The sequence below is a fragment of the Amblyomma americanum genome, chromosome 1 (genome assembly GCF_052857255.1).
Source record: "Amblyomma americanum isolate KBUSLIRL-KWMA chromosome 1, ASM5285725v1, whole genome shotgun sequence".
Classification (NCBI taxonomy): domain Eukaryota; kingdom Metazoa; phylum Arthropoda; class Arachnida; order Ixodida; family Ixodidae; genus Amblyomma; species Amblyomma americanum.
Window position 1 is genome coordinate 424,178,447 of NC_135497.1, and position 18,806 is coordinate 424,197,252.

Below are 18,806 nucleotides of genomic sequence, written 5' to 3' on the forward strand. Positions count from 1 at the left end.
CTCCACTGACACACGGAGCTGGTTGTGAGCCTTTCTTTTCGTGAAAATGAACGGCCTTCGCGAAGTTGTCAACGCCAATGAACTCTATGAACGCCGTCGGCTCACTTGTTTTGTTTGGTTTTTGAGGAAAGGAAATGGCACAGTAACAGTATCACATATCTCGGTTTACACCCAAACCGCGCCGTAAAGGAAGGGATAAAGGAGGGAGGGAAAGAAGAAAGAGAAAACTTAAAGTTGGATTTTCGAGGAAAGGCGCGCCGCTGCAACGTTTTTAGATCCCTTTTCTCTTTAAAAGGGATCTGAAAACGTTGCGGCGCTGCGCAACGGCGGAACCAACGTTTTACGTTGGGCGGGACACCTGTGGCTCGGTGCTACTAGTGGCGCATGCGCAGTAGTAACTAGGGAGCGAGAGAGAGAAACGAAAGGTCAGGCGACGGAGTCGGCGGCGGGCACCTGCGCCGTGCGTGACGTCACTCGTGCTCCGACATACGCCGGCTCGCGCGAAGCGCGGTGTTGACTAGCGTAGGGAAGTTTTTCGCTTCAAAAGTAAGGGTTGATCGCGAGAGGTTGCTTACCCAATGAACACTGCAGCCGATAGCTGCAGTGCTGTGTGTCTGCCACAGCCAACGTTTTTAGATCCAAAAACGTTGGCCACAACGTTGTCAACGGTAACTCATGCAGCCCACATCTCTCTCTCACCACCAGCACGTACCTAAAAGCGCGATTGAGGCGTCCACTGACCCAGGGAGGAAGTGATGCGCCTTTCCTTTCCTCTAAATCATTGCAGCCTGGAACTTTATGAACACCAACACCAATGAAGACAATCAACGCCGAATTCCTATGGAAACACAGGTGAGCGTGCGCTTTCGGCTGCGGCGGCGGCTGAGTGACGTCATAGCTGTCACGTAATTTCTCCTGGGTTCAAGGTCAAACTCGCGCGCACTGCGAAGAAGCTACGGAGGTGCGTAGTAAAGCTTTCGCTTTAAAAGACACGGCTGCGAGCATGAATGGACACGCAGGAGCACTGCGATATCTCGACCCCAGAAGTACGTCAGGCAGCGCGGCGAAGCCGTTTTATCTTACTTTCGCCCCTTCTCGCGTGCCCTGTCATATTTTGGCAATAGCCCGAGCCAAATTAGGAGGTTGCCATCATGTCAGGCACGGTAGACAACGGTTTTACATCGATTTTGGTCGAAATGGGATAAGGTCGAATTTCGGGCGTCCGCCAGCCCAAATTTTCGAAAATGACTCGGGCCAAATTTCGAGGTCGCCAACGTGTCCGGCACGATTAGTTATGTTTTGACATTGATTTTGGTGCAAATCATCAAAAACCGTAATTTCGGAGGTCGCGTGTACCGAATTTTCGAATAACCCTGGCCAGATTTGGGGGTCTTCATTGTGCCGGCCACGCTGAGTTATGGTTTGGATCGATTTTGGTAGAAATCGATTTCGAGGGTGCCCCAGACCAAATCTTTGGCAATGACCCTGGCCAAATTTGGAGGTCGTCGTCATGCTCGGCACGCTCAGTTATGGTTAGACATCAATCTTGGTCCAATTCGCCCAAACTAAAATTGCGAGGGTCGCCTGGGCCAAATTTTTAAAACTATCTGGGCCAAATTTCGAGGTTGTCATCGTGCCGGGTTCGTTAAGTTATGGTTCGACATCAATTCTGGTACAAATCGGACACGTTTAAATTTCGGTGGTCGCTCGGGCCAAAGTTTTGGGAATGACCCGGTCCAAATTTGGAGGTTTCCATCTTGCCGGGCTTGCTCAGTTATGGTTAAACATCGATTTTGGTCCAATTCGGCCAAATTCAAATTTCGAGGGTCGCCCGGGCCATATTTTTTGCAATGACCCGGGTCAACTTCGGAGGTCGCCATCATGCCGGGCACACTAAGTAGTGGTTGGACATGAAATTGGTCGAAATCGTTCAAGGTCATAATTTCGGGGGTCACCCGCTTCAAATTTTTTAAAATGACTAGGGATAAATTGGAGGTCGACATCGTGCCGGGCGCACTCGGTTATGGATGGACATCGATTTTGGTACAAATAGTCCAAGGTCAAATGCGGGGGTGGCCCGGGCCAAATTTGGAGGACGTCATCGTGTAGAGCACGGTCATTTATGGTAGCACGTCGATTTTGGGCCAAATCGGACAAGGTCGAAATTTCTGGGGTGGCCCGGGCCAAATTTGGAGGACGTCATCGTGTAGAGCACGGTCATTTATGGTAGCACGTCGATTTTGGGCCAAATCGGACAAGGTCGAAATTTCTGGGGTGGCCCGGGCCAAATTCTTGCCGCTCGGCGTCCTATTTGCTATGGCAACGAGCGATACACCAACGCGTGTCCGTTAGGTCCGACCGTCTAGGGCTACCCGCCGCGGTGGCTCAGTGATTAGGGCGCTGGGCTACTAAGCTGGAGTATCCGGGATCGATCCCGACCGCGGCGGCGGCGTTCGATGGAGGAGAAATGCAAAGGCGGCGGTGTGCGATACGAGTGCACTTTAAAGACCCCCAGGGGTAAATTATTCTGAATTGCTTTCATTTTCAACTTATTCTGCTCCGGTTTTTACTCAAATATAGCGTGGTGCAGACAGTGAAAACTACCCCGGGACACTTTTCAGGTTTGAACTATTGATTCTAATGTTACATGCCTTTATCTACGAACATAGCCAACCAAACGAGCTCGTACAGCAAAAGCAGACGACAAGCAGACGACTCCTGCCACCTCCACCTACGCTGACGCAGGGCTTGCACACGGCGAAAAGAACGCGCGACACGGGGTTACATTAGGGCAGCGCAGTTTCACAAGTTGGATTGCCGGTGGCCCCCGCAGCTGCTGCCCGTTCCCGCTGCTGGCACTGCTGTAAGAATGAGCCTGAATGAAGACAAATAAAGATCACGTAATGTTTGGGCTCCATTTCTGTAGGTAGTAAAAAATGTACTCCCTTGTACTCCTAAATACCTCCCTTGTATAAGAGAGTAAATAAAATACTCCATATGTATTGATTAAATAAAATCTCCTTTTGGGTGTGCGCTAGAAGACAAGCCATTTACTCACATTTCGGCATTTTTTTGTTAACAGTGCACGTGGTCGAAATTATTCCGGAGCCCTCTACTATGGCACCTCTTTTTTTCTTTCGTATTTCACTCCCTCCTTTACCTCTTCCCTTATGGCGGGGTTCAGGTGTCCGCCGATATGTGAGACAGATACTATGCCATCTCCTTCCCCCAAAACCAAATTTTCATAAAACGCTGACCCGCCGCGGTGGCTCAGTGGTTAAGGCGCTCGGCTACTGATCCTAAGCTCCCGGGTTTGAACCTTACTGCGTCTGCTGCGTTTCAATGGAGGCAAACCACCAAGGTAGTTCAGGTGTTCGCCGATATGTGAGACAGATACTACGCCATTTCCTTCCCCCGAAACCAAATGTCAGTGCACCTTAGAGATCCCCAGGCGTTCGAAATTATTCCACAGCCCTCCACTACGGCACCTCTTTCTTCCTTTCTTCTTTCACTCCCTCCTTTATTCCTTCCCTTATGGCGCTGTTCAGGAGTCCAGCGATATACGAGACGTATATTGCGCCATTTCCTTTCCCCAGAAATCAATTATTATTATTATAAAACACCGACCAACCGCGGTGGCTCAGAGGTTAGAGCGCTCGGCTACTGATCTGGAGTACCCGGTTTTGCTCCCGACCGCAGCGGCTGAGTATCGATCGAGGCGAAACGCTAAGGCGCCCGTGTGCTGTGCGATGTCAGTGCACCTTAAAGATGCCCAGGTGGTCGAAATTATTGGAAACATCTCCCAATCTCGGCGGCAATCGCATCCCAGCATCCGGCCTCAGCGTTCGCGCGCGCGCGCCGTTTCTTGGATTACAAGCGCGCTGCGCCAACGACTCCCCTTCCTGTGTCCGCGCTCGCTCTCGGTCGCGTCCCCGTGAACACACCACCATGAAGGTACAAATGCAGGGAGAGATTCTTCACCCCCGCGACTACGACCCAAGGGACTGGACTTGCATCCTTAGTGTGCCTGCCCGCTCCAGGGACCGCTGTACGTCAACAAGCCAGGAAACCGCAGCGTCTGCAAGCGGTGCCTGCATATCACCTACTGCAGGCCCTGACAAGTCGCACCTGCAAGCAACGCGCGCAGCTGCGCAGCGTTCGCGGCAAGCAGCCGCCGCTCCCGGCTGCTGACTACAAGATCATCTTCAGGTCTCGAGTCGGGCTGCAACTGAACCTGCTTCCGCCCCGACTACTACGGGAAACCATCCTCCGAGCGGCGTCCCAGCTTCAAGAACCAACACGTACCCAAATCAGGGTTCACCCAGTCAACAACACGTGCACAGTAAGCACGCCCCTACAAGCTGACGCACTCGCGCTGGTTCGCATAACCCAGATCCAACACCAAGCAAAGGACTTCGCAGTCGCAGGTTATATAGCGCCACCGGACGGAGCGGTACGCGGAGTAATCTCCAATGCATACTGGAATGAGACCCCGACATCTCTTCTCCAGGACCTCATCACCGGCAACCCGGAAGCCCTCATCGTGGACGCCCGCCGAATGGGGGCCACGCGTTCCATTCTAGTCACCTTTCATGCTGGACCTGTGCCACGCGCCATTCTTTATGGAGGAGCCCTCCACAGGTGTTCACCGTACCGAGGGCATATAGACGCTTGCACGAACTGCCGCGTCCCAGGCCACCGGGCGGATGTGTGTGTCCACCCAAGATCTCATAAATGTCCCCGCTGCGAGAAATCCCATCCCAAAGAAGATGTGTCATCATGTACCCCCAGCTGCATTCTCTGCGGGCGCCCACATATGACCGGAACTGGGAACTGCAAAGCACGGGGCCGTAAACTAGCGTCCCCGAGGAACACTCTCTCTCCTCCGTCTAAATTGCGGCTGTATCGCCGTGATCAACAAAGCACAACCAACAACCAACGGATGCAGTTCGACGGCTTCCTGGTCAAGTTCCAGAAACCGACAGAACAGCAGCAAAAACTCCTCACGTCTCACTTGGGCAGACCGCGTTTCCGGCAACGCCACCCGTCATCCCCCCCCCCCCCCCACCCCAGTCCTCCCAAGAAGATTCGAGAGACCAGGAACTCCGGGCCTTGCGCGACGAGGTAAGCCGTCTCTCCTCTCTTTTAAGCAGCCCCACCCCTTCTCTACCTACTCAACCCGCACCCCCTCTCGTTAACCCGACATCCCCATCCACAGACACTTCGAGCACCCCTTCTGCAAAGAAGCAGCGCACTTCTGACGCCACACCGCCTACCATACCCCTAGAAATAGACGCTAAATTCGCTGCACTGGATGCCAAATTTGACCACAAACTAAAAGAGCTAGACGCCCACCTTGAGGCCAGTTTCAATCACCTTGCCGCAACCCTCACCGAAAAACTTGAGCAGCGCATGGACGCTATGCTTACCAAGATGATGGAGCTCATGGAACATAACCTTACCCATCGCTTCACCCAAATTCAGACCACCTCCACTCCTCCCCCTACCTCCGCAAGCACAAACCCCCTTTGCTGAACACATACCAATTGACACCCGTCTCACTCCCCTCCTCAACCCCCCGACTCTCCAATATGGCGGGGCGGAACACTAATTCTCTTTCCTATTTTAACTTGGAACTGCCGCGGTTTCCGGGCCAAGCGCGCTCTCTGCAACTTCTCCTTCCCGCCCTCACGCCCACTCCCCATATACTTCTTCTCCAGGAGACTGCACACCGGGCAACCCTCCCCAGCTACACATCTACACACTCAGGCACCACTAGCAAACCCAGGGCGTCCACACTCATCGACCGCAGCCTCACCTATAAAACCCACCACATCCCGTCTGAGACACCCTGCGTGATCACTGAACTTATACATAACACATATACACTTCCTTCAATATTTATAGCAAATATATACCACCCCCCGTCCCAGCCGATGGACTCGTTAGAATCACTTCTGCGAGAGCTACACCACCTAGCAGAAAAACATCCTCTACTAATTGGTGGGGACTTCAACAGTCAGCATACTGACTGGGGATACACAACCACGACACATCGAGGTCGCAGGCTGTGGCTGCTCCTGCAGAACCTCCAGCTCACTGTTCACAACACGTTTACGATGCCCACGCGGATCGGCAACAGTGTCAGCATGGACACCAGTCCGGACCTGACGCTGAGCCGCTACATCCGCGGTGTTACCTGGAACAGAACTCAACATACATTGGGCAGTGATCATTACATTATACAAATCACTGTCCCGTACAAACCACCTCGTCACTCCTATACAACACATAAACTGGTTAACTGGGACGCACTTCGCGCTGCACGCACCGCCCACCCAGACACTCCTATCACAGAGATCGACGCCTGGGTGCAATCACTCAAGCATGACGTTAACCACAACTCGCAACACATTGAAACGACCACCGAAACCCCTACCCTGGACACACACCTAGCCCACCTCTGGGAGGCTTATCACAGCCTCCTGGAACGCTGGAAAGGCAATAAATATAACAAGACACTTAAAAAGCGGCTGGCCGCGCTGCAGACAAAAATCCAACGACATTCGGAGGAGCTCTACCGATCCAACTGGGGACAGATATGTGACGGCATCGCCGGAAACCTGTCCAGCAAACGCGCATGGCAACTCCTCCGACACCTCATCGACCCCACAAACACCAAATCATCAACACAACAACACGTGACATGCCTCACACACCAACATATTGACGATCCCGAGGCCCTCATAAACACACTTCAGAACACATACACCTCTCCGGGTGCTTCCACACCTCTACCCACCTATACAGGACCAGCCAATCCAACACTCGACACAGACATCACTGAGACGGAAGTCAGAGCGGCCCTCCTGACTCTCCGAACCAACTCCGCACCTGGTGCAGACCAAATGATTAACTCCATGCTCCGTAATCTAGACGACCAATCGATCACCCAAATTACGCAATACTTCAACCAGTGCTGGAGGGAGGGTATCCTCCCGCAGTCCTGGCGCCACGCGAAGGTAATATTCATATCCAAACCCAACAAAACACTTACACTTCAAAACCTTCGCCCGATTTCGCTAACCTCATGCCTCGGAAAGCTCTTAGAGCATGTTGTGTTAGCAAGACTAGCAACGCACATGGCGGACAACAATCTATACCCGCATAGCATGGTGGGATTCCGCCCCCATCTATCCGCACAGGACGCCATGCTGCAACTCACACATGACATTTTCGACCCGCTCCTGCCTGGTCACACAAAGGCAGTCTTAGCTTTCGATCTCTCCAAAGCTTTTGATCGCATCGAACATCAGGCGATCATGGCTGCCCTATCTCTATTGAATGTGGGTGCGCGCAGGTACGGCTACATTCAAGCATTCCTCACTGACCGCACGGCTGAGATACATTTGGACCTCTCTCTTCCCCCTCCTACACGCTTCAGAGTATCGGAACCCCTCAAGGGTCCGTCCTCTCCCCCTTCCTCTTTAACATCACCCTTATCCCTCTCGCCCGAAAATTGGCAACTATTCCCCACCTTAAGCACACTCTTTATGCCGACGACATCACACTGTGGACCACCCACGGCAGTGACGGCGACATAGAGAACACCTTACAGGAAGCAGCCACCCTCACCCAAACTTATGCACAGAACATCGGACTGTCTTGTTACCCAGAGAAGTCCGAACTGCTCCTCATCCGGCCTAAGAACCAACGCTCCCCCCACTCCGCCATTGCCATCGAACTTAATGGGGACCCGGTACCGGAGGTTGACACCCTCCGCGTATTGGGCCTGCATATCCAGAACGATGGCAAAAACACCACCACCCTCAAGAAACTCAAGCATGTTACAGGAGCGATATCGCATCTCATCCACAGAGTTTCGGGCCATCATAGAGGCATGAAGGAGCGCGACCTCTGTCGCCTCATTCATGCCTTTGTCCTCAGCCGTGTGCTCTACACTACCCCATACCTAGAACTATCCAAACACGACATAAATACTTTGGATGCCTTGATCCGCAAGGCATTCAAAGTCGCACTTCATCTTCCCCTCAACACCCCCACAGACAGACTACTAGGCCTGGGCCTCCACAACACGATTGGGGAACTCGTGGAGACCCATCGACAGGCCCAATACATAAGGCTTAAGGCGCGCTCACACTAGCGGGAAGCTTCCCGCTGCGGCACAGCGTCAACGTCGACGCTGCCTCGCAGCTCCTCGGAATGACGCTCACACTGCGCGCGTTTTCTCGCTGCGCTTGTCTTGGAATGTAGAGAGAGGAGGCACTGAGGGAGGACCCGAACGAGCAGAAAGAAAAAGGGATAGTCACGTGACACCCGAGAAGACTGGAAAGCGCGCCCCTTTCTCGCGTCGTCGTCTTGATCGTCTGCTAGCTCTCCTCCCATCGCCCTTTTTGTCTCCAGGACGACTGGTTCGAACGATGAGCTGTTGGCTACGGTAACCGTACTTATACTTGTTTGTTCGCTGCTTCTGCACCGTCGCTTCTGCACCGTCTCAAGTCGCATGTCCATGCTGGCAAAGCAGCCGCCGAGTGCCCGGCCGGCCGGCCGGACGCGCGCAGCCTCCGCCTCCGCCGACGGGGTCGCTGAACTGGGACCGACGTCACGGTTCACGGTCGGCGTCCATTGGCTGTTCTCGTCAGCGGCACGGGAAAAATAGGTACCGGACTTATCGCTCTGCGGGACGGCACAGGAGGCTGTCTGCGGGAGGAAAACCGGCTTGTGCGGGAAGCGGCGCGCGGAAAACGTCCTGCGTTGCGCGTTTTCCCGCTAATGTGAGCGCGCCTTTACACAAACCTCCACAGGCCGGTATATCCTGGACTCCCTCGGAATCAGAATACCGGCCAACGACCCAACCCTCCTCCCCATTCCTCGATCCCTTCACCGAGAGCTGGTCATCAAGCCACTGCCAAAAAATATGCACCCTCCCACCATGAGCAGCACCGCAGAGCCCGTGCGAAGGCACTCCACCGAGTGTACGGCTCCGAGCCGGACGCCGTATGGGTGGACGCCGCCTGCACGAGTGACGAAGCAACCGCAGCCGTGGTGGACTGCTCTTCATCCGCCCTCCTCACACTACCTCACCACCCTGACACCACCCCAGAGGCTGCAGAGGAAGCCGCCATCGCAATTGCCATCACCCGCACGGAAGCCCAGTACATTTTAACAGAATCTAAAACTGCAATTCTAAATTTGCGCGAGGCCGAGTCCACGTCCCTGCTTTTGGCATACTGGGCTCGCCCGATGCACCCCCACCCCGCCATGTAGTGCTTATGTGGGTGCCTGCGCACTCCGGGAATCCTGGAAACGAGGCCGCCAACCTTTTAGCCCGAGGTTCTTTAAACCGGGTTCAGGTGGCCTCGGATCGGGGATTCGCGAGGGAGCGAATGCACTCGTTCAGCGTGATGACGCAGGCCTACAGAGCCTCGTGCCAGCTCTACCCCCGCCCCACCCCTCCCTAGATAACAAACACGCAACACTCTGGCGCAAACTACACACACACACACTCCCCTCACCCCTGACCCTAGCCCACTATAGCCACTCCTTCCCCACTCCTGCCTGCACCTTGTGCCCAGAACCATTCGCTTCTTCCTTCGACATTCTCTCCCTCTGCGGCGGACCTTCCCCCGCGCAGCCTAGAGGACCTCAAGACCTGGGAGGACTGGGAGACCCTGCTGCGCTCGCAGGACCCGGCCGTGCAGACTATCGCCACCGGCCGGGCTGCCAGTGTTATGGACCTTAGGGACATAAACACTTGAGTGCAGTGGGGTCGTGCGGAGACCCAGGGGCGTGCCCCGACTTGCTCTCCAGCAATAAAATTTTTCTCTCTCTCACTCTCTCTCGAAATTATTTCCGGAGCCCTCCACTACAGCACCACATTCTTCCTTTGTTCTTTCACTCCCTCCTTTGTCCCTTCCCTTACAGCGCGGTTCAGGTGTGCGCCGAGATGTTAGACAGGTACTGCGCCATTTCCTTTCCCCGAAAACCAATTTTCAATTTTTCATAAAACGCCGGTGAACTTTGATGCGTTCAGCGGAACAGTAGGTGGGATCCATGCGACCCCTGCCGTGGAGACCGACAACGAACCGCGGCCGTAAGGGAAGGAAAATGAAATGGAAACTTGTTTTGATGAAAGGAAATCACACATGTCTCGCCTCTCTCACATATTTCGGTGGACACCCGAACAGCGCTGCAAGTGAAGGAAAATGAAGTCGTGCGCCACGTACGTGCTGCTCCTCTCTGGTTTCGCGCATGCGCACTATGGGCCTCCCAGGCTCACAGCGAAATGCTCGACTGGGTAGTGTAGTGTAGCTCTCAATACAAAAACCAGGTGGTAGAAATTATTCCGGAGCCCTCCACTACGGCAACTCTTTCTCTAGTGCACTCCGCCATACTTACGAGCTTTTGCATTAAAGAAATGTGGCGATACATGCGACCAGTGATGCGCTGCATTATGGGAACTTTATACGAATCAGAGTGGAAAACTTTGAGTAAAACTGCCAATATCTAGTCCACATCATAAGTTTTTCCTGCTAGACTTGGCAGGCAATGCCTTTGGCTCCCTGCTTTGGTTAAGCAGTAGGACGCTTCCTTTGGGCTTTGTCGAATGCTAAAAATGCCAACCTTAAAGCATCTTTCCGAACTTTACGCCCGCATTGAAGTGGTCTGAGTTTATGTAGAAACGTGTAGGGGTGTTCCGCCTTTTGTCGCAATATCCTAGTGCTCTCGTGAGCTGGCCAGAGAAGCATAATTGTTCGCGGCACCGCGACTTCGAAAGTTTATTTTTATTCATTTATAGTTGGGCTCGGTTACACCGGCGGCGGCGACGCGGCTCAAACGACGAATGCACGCTTAAGATCTGCGTTCTAAAACGCTCGACAGTGCGCTCATCTCGAACGCTCCATATTAGTGTGTGGACGGCTGTACACCCTGTGTCAAAATAAAGAGCCGAAGGTGTTTCATTCTGGTCGATGCTGTGTGGTACGTTATGCATCGCCAGCGTTCCAACATCTCGCTCACCTCTCCGCCTATTCGGAGTTGAGGACTTCCACACATGCTAATATAGCCAGACTAAACATCTTATAAGCACACCCATTGGGCTAATTACTTCTGGCAAAGGCTGTACGTCTTCACCGTTGCGGAGAACTGTGTGGACCGCGCTATATGCGACAAGCAATGCACGTGGAGTTTGCTTATACCACGTGCTCTTTCTTCGCGTCTTTGCCGTGCAACTGTACGTAGGCATCTTTTAGTGAGCTGCGAAGATCTTTGCAGTTGACTGAGCGAGGGATGTTTTTCAAGAACTCCACACCGGCGTGCAAGTGCTTGTGGGCAGCGAGACGTCCGGAAAAGAGAAAAAAACTTTGGGTTAAGGGGTGCTCGGTACTCGTCCGCCGTTCACCACCACAGAAGACGTCAGCGCTAGTCAGCGAAATTCATGCAACCCTCTTAGATCTATGTGGCTGTAGTTTTCTTGATAGTTATATTATAGGAGAAGTATTTTTGTAGTTTATTTTTTAGTAGGTTCTGTGACTCAAGCGTCCCCGTAGGGATTAATTTCACCTTATTAGGTATGCTTAACACCGTGCGCACAGGTGTTCCATGATAAGTTTTCATTTTCTAGAATGGAGTGCTATTTATTTGTTTTTACAAGTTATACCATTTTTATCGCGTATGCGCACAGCTCAAGCATGAACACCTTGCTTACTAACACTGCCGTTCGGTCACATGCAGGGATGCTAATAAACAACAATGAGAATAACAGTGCCACAATGTGAGGAGAGAAGGGTTACTGAGCAAGAATTAAGGTCTCGGTTTTTTTAAAGGGCCTGAAAATTAGGCTGCCACACTTTTTTCGAAAAAATTTCGGAATTTGAAATGAGTTATGCTCCACAGCACATTACTTATCTAGAAATGACCGCAAATGTTCAGTGGCTATAAAGCTGGCTTTCCGTTCTTGATATGTCTTGAATTTAGAGCTGTTCTCCTATATGCTGGCTAATTTTATTTCGCACAATTCTTAAAAAAGCTGAAGTTTAGGCGAAAAATTATCACTTGTAAGGCAACTTTTATCGCCACAAACAACACACTTCACTTGCTCTGATATTTATAGGTATCAGAGCGTGAGGGGAAGCCCATCACAGTATCAAATGAGCTTTTCAACATTAGGCACTTACATCACAATAGAGCGTAGCTGATGTTCATATCTTAATTCTTTTATTCCTGTGTAAAGATCGATTGTTATCAATACAACTGGGCTGCAATAAGGAGGTTGTTGTGCGACAGACGATTTGAAACGCAGCCGTCGAGATAGCGTGCCACATAGCGCTTATTGTAATGAAACGTTAGAGATCACTGCGGCAACCCGCACTGGAGGAATGAGAAAGCATTGACGCCTCTTCCAGACTCGCTGCCTCTCTGCTTCACTTGGGACTCTTTGCCTCTCTTTGCTTCAAGCACTCTACCACTGTGGTCCGCCGCCACCGCATTTACAGCCATTGTATCACTTTTTTTCGGCCCATTTTCTTTAATTAATGGCTTATAATTTATTTTTGTGTTAATTGACACTTTTCAATGTGTTCTTTGCTGACAGGCACTCTGCAGCTTGTTATAGCTTTCGGGATTGCTTCTTGTTTAGTTACAAGGTGTTCTTGTCCCGGTAGCGTCCCTAATGCATCTCCAAAGACGTCTGGTTATTTTTCCACTAAGCGCCTTGTGAGTCTTCTTTTGGAGCGTCAACTGTAGCTACTACGTTGTAGTCAATTGTTATGAGACCCATTTTTTCTGCTGCTGTCCTTCCGATTTGAGGTGTGAGCTCATCTCCAACAACTACGAATTCCAGGACATGGTTCTTTACATTTGCGGCTTTTACCTCAAGTTGAGCTTTGCCTTTCGAGCAAACTTTGTTTCCATTCCATGTCCGTAGGGTCGTTGAGCTCGCTCTCAGCTGCTGAGGACGGACGTGTTTGGCTGTTATCACGTCAACTGCCACTCCACTGTCTACTTGAAATTTTACCTCGTTTCCGTTCACTTCTAGGAGTGTGTACACTGAGCTGGGCTTTTCATTGTTGACTGCCAATATCTCCTCTTCGTCGCTATCTACCCTGTAGACGAGCCACTACCCTGCTGCTTTCGCATCCTGCTGCGAAGCGGTTCTTCTGTTTGCACTTCATGCACGCTTGCTTCCAAGCTGGGCAGGCTGTTCTTTTGCGTTCGTAGCTTTCTCCGCAGTACTTGCATTTTGTTGCAATCACCATCGAAGGAGGTTTTTCTTTCCTTTAGAGCTTTTACTATTGAAAGTGCGACGATTATGCTTCCTTACAGCGTTGACTTCGCTCTCGCTTGCAGCTGATTCCTCTTTAAACGCTTTCATCTGAAGTTTTGTAGCCTCGTGAGCAAGAAACACTTTGACGACTTTCTCGAGGGTTTAATCATCGAGCTTTAGGATGTCCGCTCGCGCTCTCTCGTCTTGAATTCCACAGACGATCTGGTCGCGAATCATTTTATCTCGTTCGTTTCCGAACCCACAGTCGCGCGCTTTGAATTTCAAGTCCATGAAAAAATTATCAAACTGCTCCTCCAGATCCTGCATTTTTGATCGGAAGACGTATGGAGAGTACAGTTCGTTCTGCTTCGGTAGAAAGTGCGCGTCGAGAAAGCTGATCACATGCGTGTAGTCAAATTCTGGGTGTGGTCTTGTATCGGTTGTCTCCCCGAAGTTCAAAGTGTAGTAAATGTCGAGAAGTGTGAAGCCTCCGACGGTCAAAAGACTACTTGCCGGTCGGGAGCTGCTCTCGCTGTGTTCGTTGCTTTGAGGTACAGCGTGAAGCTCTGCTTGGAGGCGTGCCATTGTTCCGCTGCGTTGCCAGTGGAGTCGAATTTCGCAGGTGGTGGTATCATCTCCATGGTTGATGCGCTGACGGTACTTTTATACTTCTGAGACCATGTTTCGTGCCTGTTTACAGCAGGATGGCTTAATAAACTGATGACTTCTCTCTGCTAGGTGATAACTGAGATTTTATTTCTGTCTCGGCTACACAGATATGATCAGAAGGAATACAGATATGGGTCTTCTGCGCAGCAGCTCGAGAGGCGACGCTTGCAACGTGAGACGTCGTCTGCTCCGTGTTTTCACGAGGGTGAGGAGGAAGGCGGCGGCAGACGGCTCGTCGTCTGGCGTGCTGCTCGTGGCTCCTACGTTTGGCGTAGACTCGAGTCGTCGCTGGTGTGGCTGGCGTCATCTATGGGAGCCTCTTGTAACAGGCACAAGCCCATAAATATCTTTAGAAAGTGGATTTCTGACAGCAGTATCTTAACCGAATCCTAATCCGAAAACCATGACGCCACCCTCTTTAACGTGGACATGACAAAGGTTAGCGTGTGACTAATAGATCAGGATGAAATTGACATTCGCTGTGTCTGGGTGCCAGGTGAAAAAAAAAGGAATTCCTTGTCAAACACTGCCGAATGAAAATCTCGGGAAGCAGCCATTGAAAGCATTGTTCATTAAAATATGGGCACTATAGATAAATTCGACAACAGCCCATTGCCAAGCTTCAGCCCTGTTGCATACGAATTCTGCATGTAGTCTGAGAATTAACCAGATACAGACCTCTAAATGTGTCAAGCTGTGTGAACATGAAAAGGAGCACTCCGGCGATAAAGGGGAATTCTCGTTGTTTTTAACATTTTGAGTCGATAATCACATCCCACTCCTTAGAGACCCCTATATCTGCCACAAGACACCTTTGCCCACTGATACCCTGAGGCAATAACTCTCTTCAAAAAAACGAAGCATTTAAAAACTGCCGAAACCAGGAAACCGAAACTCATTGTCTACCAAACTATGTCACAGCAGACCAGCCTATGACGTCAGAGATACTGTCACAAACCTATCGTAACGGTTTGATTGGCTAGACTGGCGACTGTAAGCGACACCTTGCGTCATTATTGGTCTGAAACGACCGAAAACATTCTCGAAATTTTAACCTTCAGCAAACGCAGAGCAAACATCGAAGACCGAGCAAACTCTGACGTCACACCCGCAAAGCTGCCCGCAGATATCGTCCCGACTGAGGCCAATAAATGGAAAATTTTGAAAGTTTGCGCTGCATCACCGCGCCGCCAGGCTGCACAGTTTGGCACATAAGATCAGAAACCAGCGGTGAACGTGGAGTTAAATTTTCGGTCAAATCCGTTTAGGTAAGGCCTCGTTTGGGGAACAATGCCTCGAAGAACTATCCAGACAGCAGTAAGAGAGGAGGAGGAGGATAAGCGGCGAGGTTAAGCAGGGCACGGCACCCGTTTGCGGCCGTTGAATGGAGAGAGCTCAGTGTTTCTGAACATGTTGATGCCCGCGGGCTGGTTTAACGTAAACCTGTTTATCGGGAACACAAGAACTACTGTAGGTCTGTTAGCATCAAACCCAGGAAGAAGAAACCAGAAGAAAAGCACGACAGAAAAGTTTCTGTTGCCACAAAAGATTTTCTGCATTCTTCCCGACCAAGAAATTTGTATCATTAGCAGAATTTTGTGTATTACTGCAGGAAGTACTATGGAACTGCAGGCTACAGAACGTATCGCAGAAAGAACTAGAGTACTAGAGAAAAATACTGCAAAACAAAAAAATTTCATGTTGCGACAAAATTACAAAATGTTTACTGCTATTTTTCAGATCGATCTGTCGTTTTTTTTAACTGGGAAAGTCAAGTAAAAGAAGTGGATATTAATTTTTGCTGCATGTAGCGTACCCCCCCCCCCCCCCCCCCCTCCTCCGAATTGCGTCTCTTTCTTCGTATGTCTGTGGCGCGTCATGAAAATTTCGGCGAGACACTTTTGTTGTTGATCATGGCATTGCATCTGAAGGTCTTATAAAAAATTTTGGCAATTTTTAAAGGACTTAGAGTGTTCAAGCCACTCATTGTTTTCAAACCATTTAGACTCTATAAGTCAAGCCGACACTTCCGTGCCGATCATCATCGCTGTCTAGCTCAAGTTTTGCAGCGCTAAGCTACAGCTACACAGCGGTCGTGCAAAGGTCCCCAAGTCAGCCAAGCTAAGAAAAAGAGGGAACCTTTGCAAGAATATATTCTTTCCTACGAAACGACGAACACCTTCCGTCGGCGATGACGTTGGAGCATTCCAAACCCACGGCAGAGAGTGCGTTCACCACAAGAATGTCACTCCCGACAAAGAAGTCGAGAACGACTTGACCGCACTCAGAATTTATGGCCATCGATCCGCTATAGTGCATGGACCCTATAGCTGCTCCTCATCTTCATCCAAATCTGACTCTTGGTGGTGCCGCTGCTGCCACAGCATCCGGTTTCTTTTCTGCTCTTCCGCGTGAGGCCTTAGGAATAGGATAAATTCCTCCATGCTGGAAATTTTCTGCTCCAGAGGGGGCGAAGGATCAGCACGCTCGTAGTCGATGGAAAGACTGTGTGGTAAATCCCCCAGCAGTGATTGCAGTAGAGTACCCATTCTCGAAGCCATGTACATCCCTGAAGTTCAGTGGTGGCTCGGATTAGGCGAGTGCGAGCCTTTGATGTCTCTTATAGTCGTAGCTGGCGCATCACTAGAAGCAGCATGAGACTGGGAGGAACCACTCTGATCATGCATTTCTTTGCTCGAGCATGGCGCTCTTGGTCATGGCCGTGGTGTCGCAGCAACGGGAAATGATTCGTCAGTACCAGAGCCTTGTGATGTTTCCGCTGCCCATGAGTCATGGGAAACTCGCTGTTTAGCGGCTCCCCTTCACATCATCCTTCCATTTCGCTACGTTTCCGTTTTTTGATCAACGAGTGGGGGTTGCGCACTTAAGGTTAGATCTTTTGGTTTGAGGCTCGTGATTCGAGTCGCTTCCTCCCTTCGCGGACTCTTGAGCAAGCTCCACGCAGTCTGGCTGGTTGACTATTGGCCCACCGCACTGAGAGCGCGTGTTTCTGCCAGGAAGATGAATCGGCATGCCCATGTGGTTTGCCAACTGAGCCGCTGGCTCTTTGTGCATATCGTCGTCTTTCACGTGCTGGCTTTTGAGTATGGTCAGTAAATGCTCCCCGCCATACACATCGTCTTGTGCTGAAACGATGTCACCAGGTACGGACACTCCAGCAGAAACCATCGCAGCACATCGACTGCACAGCGCGCTGTCGTACGCTGAGATGCTCTTTAGTGGTCGCAGTTGGCTGCCCTCGTTGCACTCAGACTGTTGATCTTCTTGCGGAAAGGTCTGTTGCCGAATGTCGCTGCGAGTACGCCAACGGCGTATGGAAATCTGAGCAGACATTGGATGAACTGCTCGAACTCTACGGGCAGCCCTGTTCTTCCAAGAGGAGAAAACCCTGTCAGATGCGGCCGAAAGAGTTGCATCTCCTCCTGCGTAGCTGTCGCCGGCTGTTGAAAGTTCCTCGCCATGAGACTGGCCCACTGGAGAACGAAGATGCTGGGAGTTGGAAGGCGACAGAGTAGCTCGTTTTGGGACATGCGCAGGAAGCGAGATATTCTCGCACGGACCTGTCGTGTTTCCGATCCATGGACTTTCTTTTGGATGATGCATGGTCATAGTCGGTGATGGCTGAGGGGAGATTCCTACGGAGGTCGTACCCGACTCCTCCAGGCCAGCTTTAGGTGCAGTGGATGTCGTAGTGCTTGCTGAATGCAAAAAACCTCCTGTGTTGGCACCAGGCGGCTTGGAAATCCCGGCTAACACGAAGGAGCTGGCAAGTCCCAGATGGGCCGCGTCATTCCAGTGCGCTCTATACGGCTGTGAGATATCCCCTTCGCAGATGACGCTGGAGGACGAAACATGGAAGAACTTTCTTCGTGGTGCGGCAGCTATGGCACCCTCACCTTCATCAGCTTTATTTCGCTTCCTTACAGCCATCGTAGCATCTTTTCGAAGCTGCTCCAGGGGCCGCTTCCGGGTTTCCTTGGACGAAGTGATGAGAAGCTCAGTTGGGGTGTCCGGATGTGCTGGCCCCGACGGGGTGGCCGAGCCTAGCGACATCGAGCTTTGAGCTAGGCACGCAGCAGCCGAAGCCGCGATGAATGTGCCCTCATTTGACACCGCATCCTCGCTGCATATGCTGTTAGCTTGGGAAGTCTTAGGCGCGGGGGTCGCGCCAACGTAGCTTCGTGCCGGGCCAAGAACACAGCTGCTCCGCCATCGCAGCAGGCGGGTGGCAATCTGCATTCTTCTTCTTCTCCTTAGTAAGCATGGCACATACGCACGCAGGGGGATTGGCCAAGGTTCAGTGGATAATCCCAATGAGGTATTTGCGCGGGGAAAAATAGACGTGGGAAGACGAAATGAAAGATAAAAATTGGAACAGTCAAATGAATTAAAGAAATATGAATTGCCAGGAATAGAATCTTGCATTTTTGGACCTCCAAATACTGTTTTCTCTGAACTGCGAACCGCCGGCAAGGAAGGAGAAAATGATCTATTGTTTCAACTTGCCCACATGATACACAAATGTTTGTCGCAGCGAACCCACATCTGCATAAGTACAAATTTAGGTGAGAGATTCTGCATCGCAGAAGCGTCATTGACACCTCACAAAGCCTTGATTTACACCACCGGATATTCCATGGGAACTTTAAGTGGCTAAAATCCACGGTATTGAGCAATGGATCACTCAGGTTGGCTGAAATATGTTGGAAGTGCTGGAAACGTGAAGTTTCTAACAGAATGAGGTGAGGGACGGGATAGATTACAGGAGCGCTGAGAGCTGACCTTGCCAATAAATCAGCCACCAAGGTACCCAGACAAAGCGGATCTCACG

General features: G+C 51.1%; 1 protein-coding gene across 4 annotated transcripts in view; it reads left to right on the forward strand.

Annotated features, from left to right (window-relative positions):
• Nucleotides 1-18,806, forward strand: part of LOC144115859 (uncharacterized) — a 40,931-nt gene that overhangs the window by 11,560 nt on the left and 10,565 nt on the right. The window contains exon 5 of one of the 4 annotated variants that reach the window (XM_077650409.1): nucleotides 788-9,854. The exons of 2 other annotated variants lie outside the window; for them this stretch is intronic. In XM_077650409.1, coding sequence (XP_077506535.1) covers nucleotides 788-802 — 15 coding nt within the window. In that variant the 3' untranslated portion in view covers nucleotides 803-9,854. Of the gene's footprint in view, nucleotides 1-787; nucleotides 9,855-14,061; nucleotides 14,083-18,806 lie in introns of those variants that run through there. One more of the 4 variants, XM_077650410.1, reaches the window with a different exon arrangement.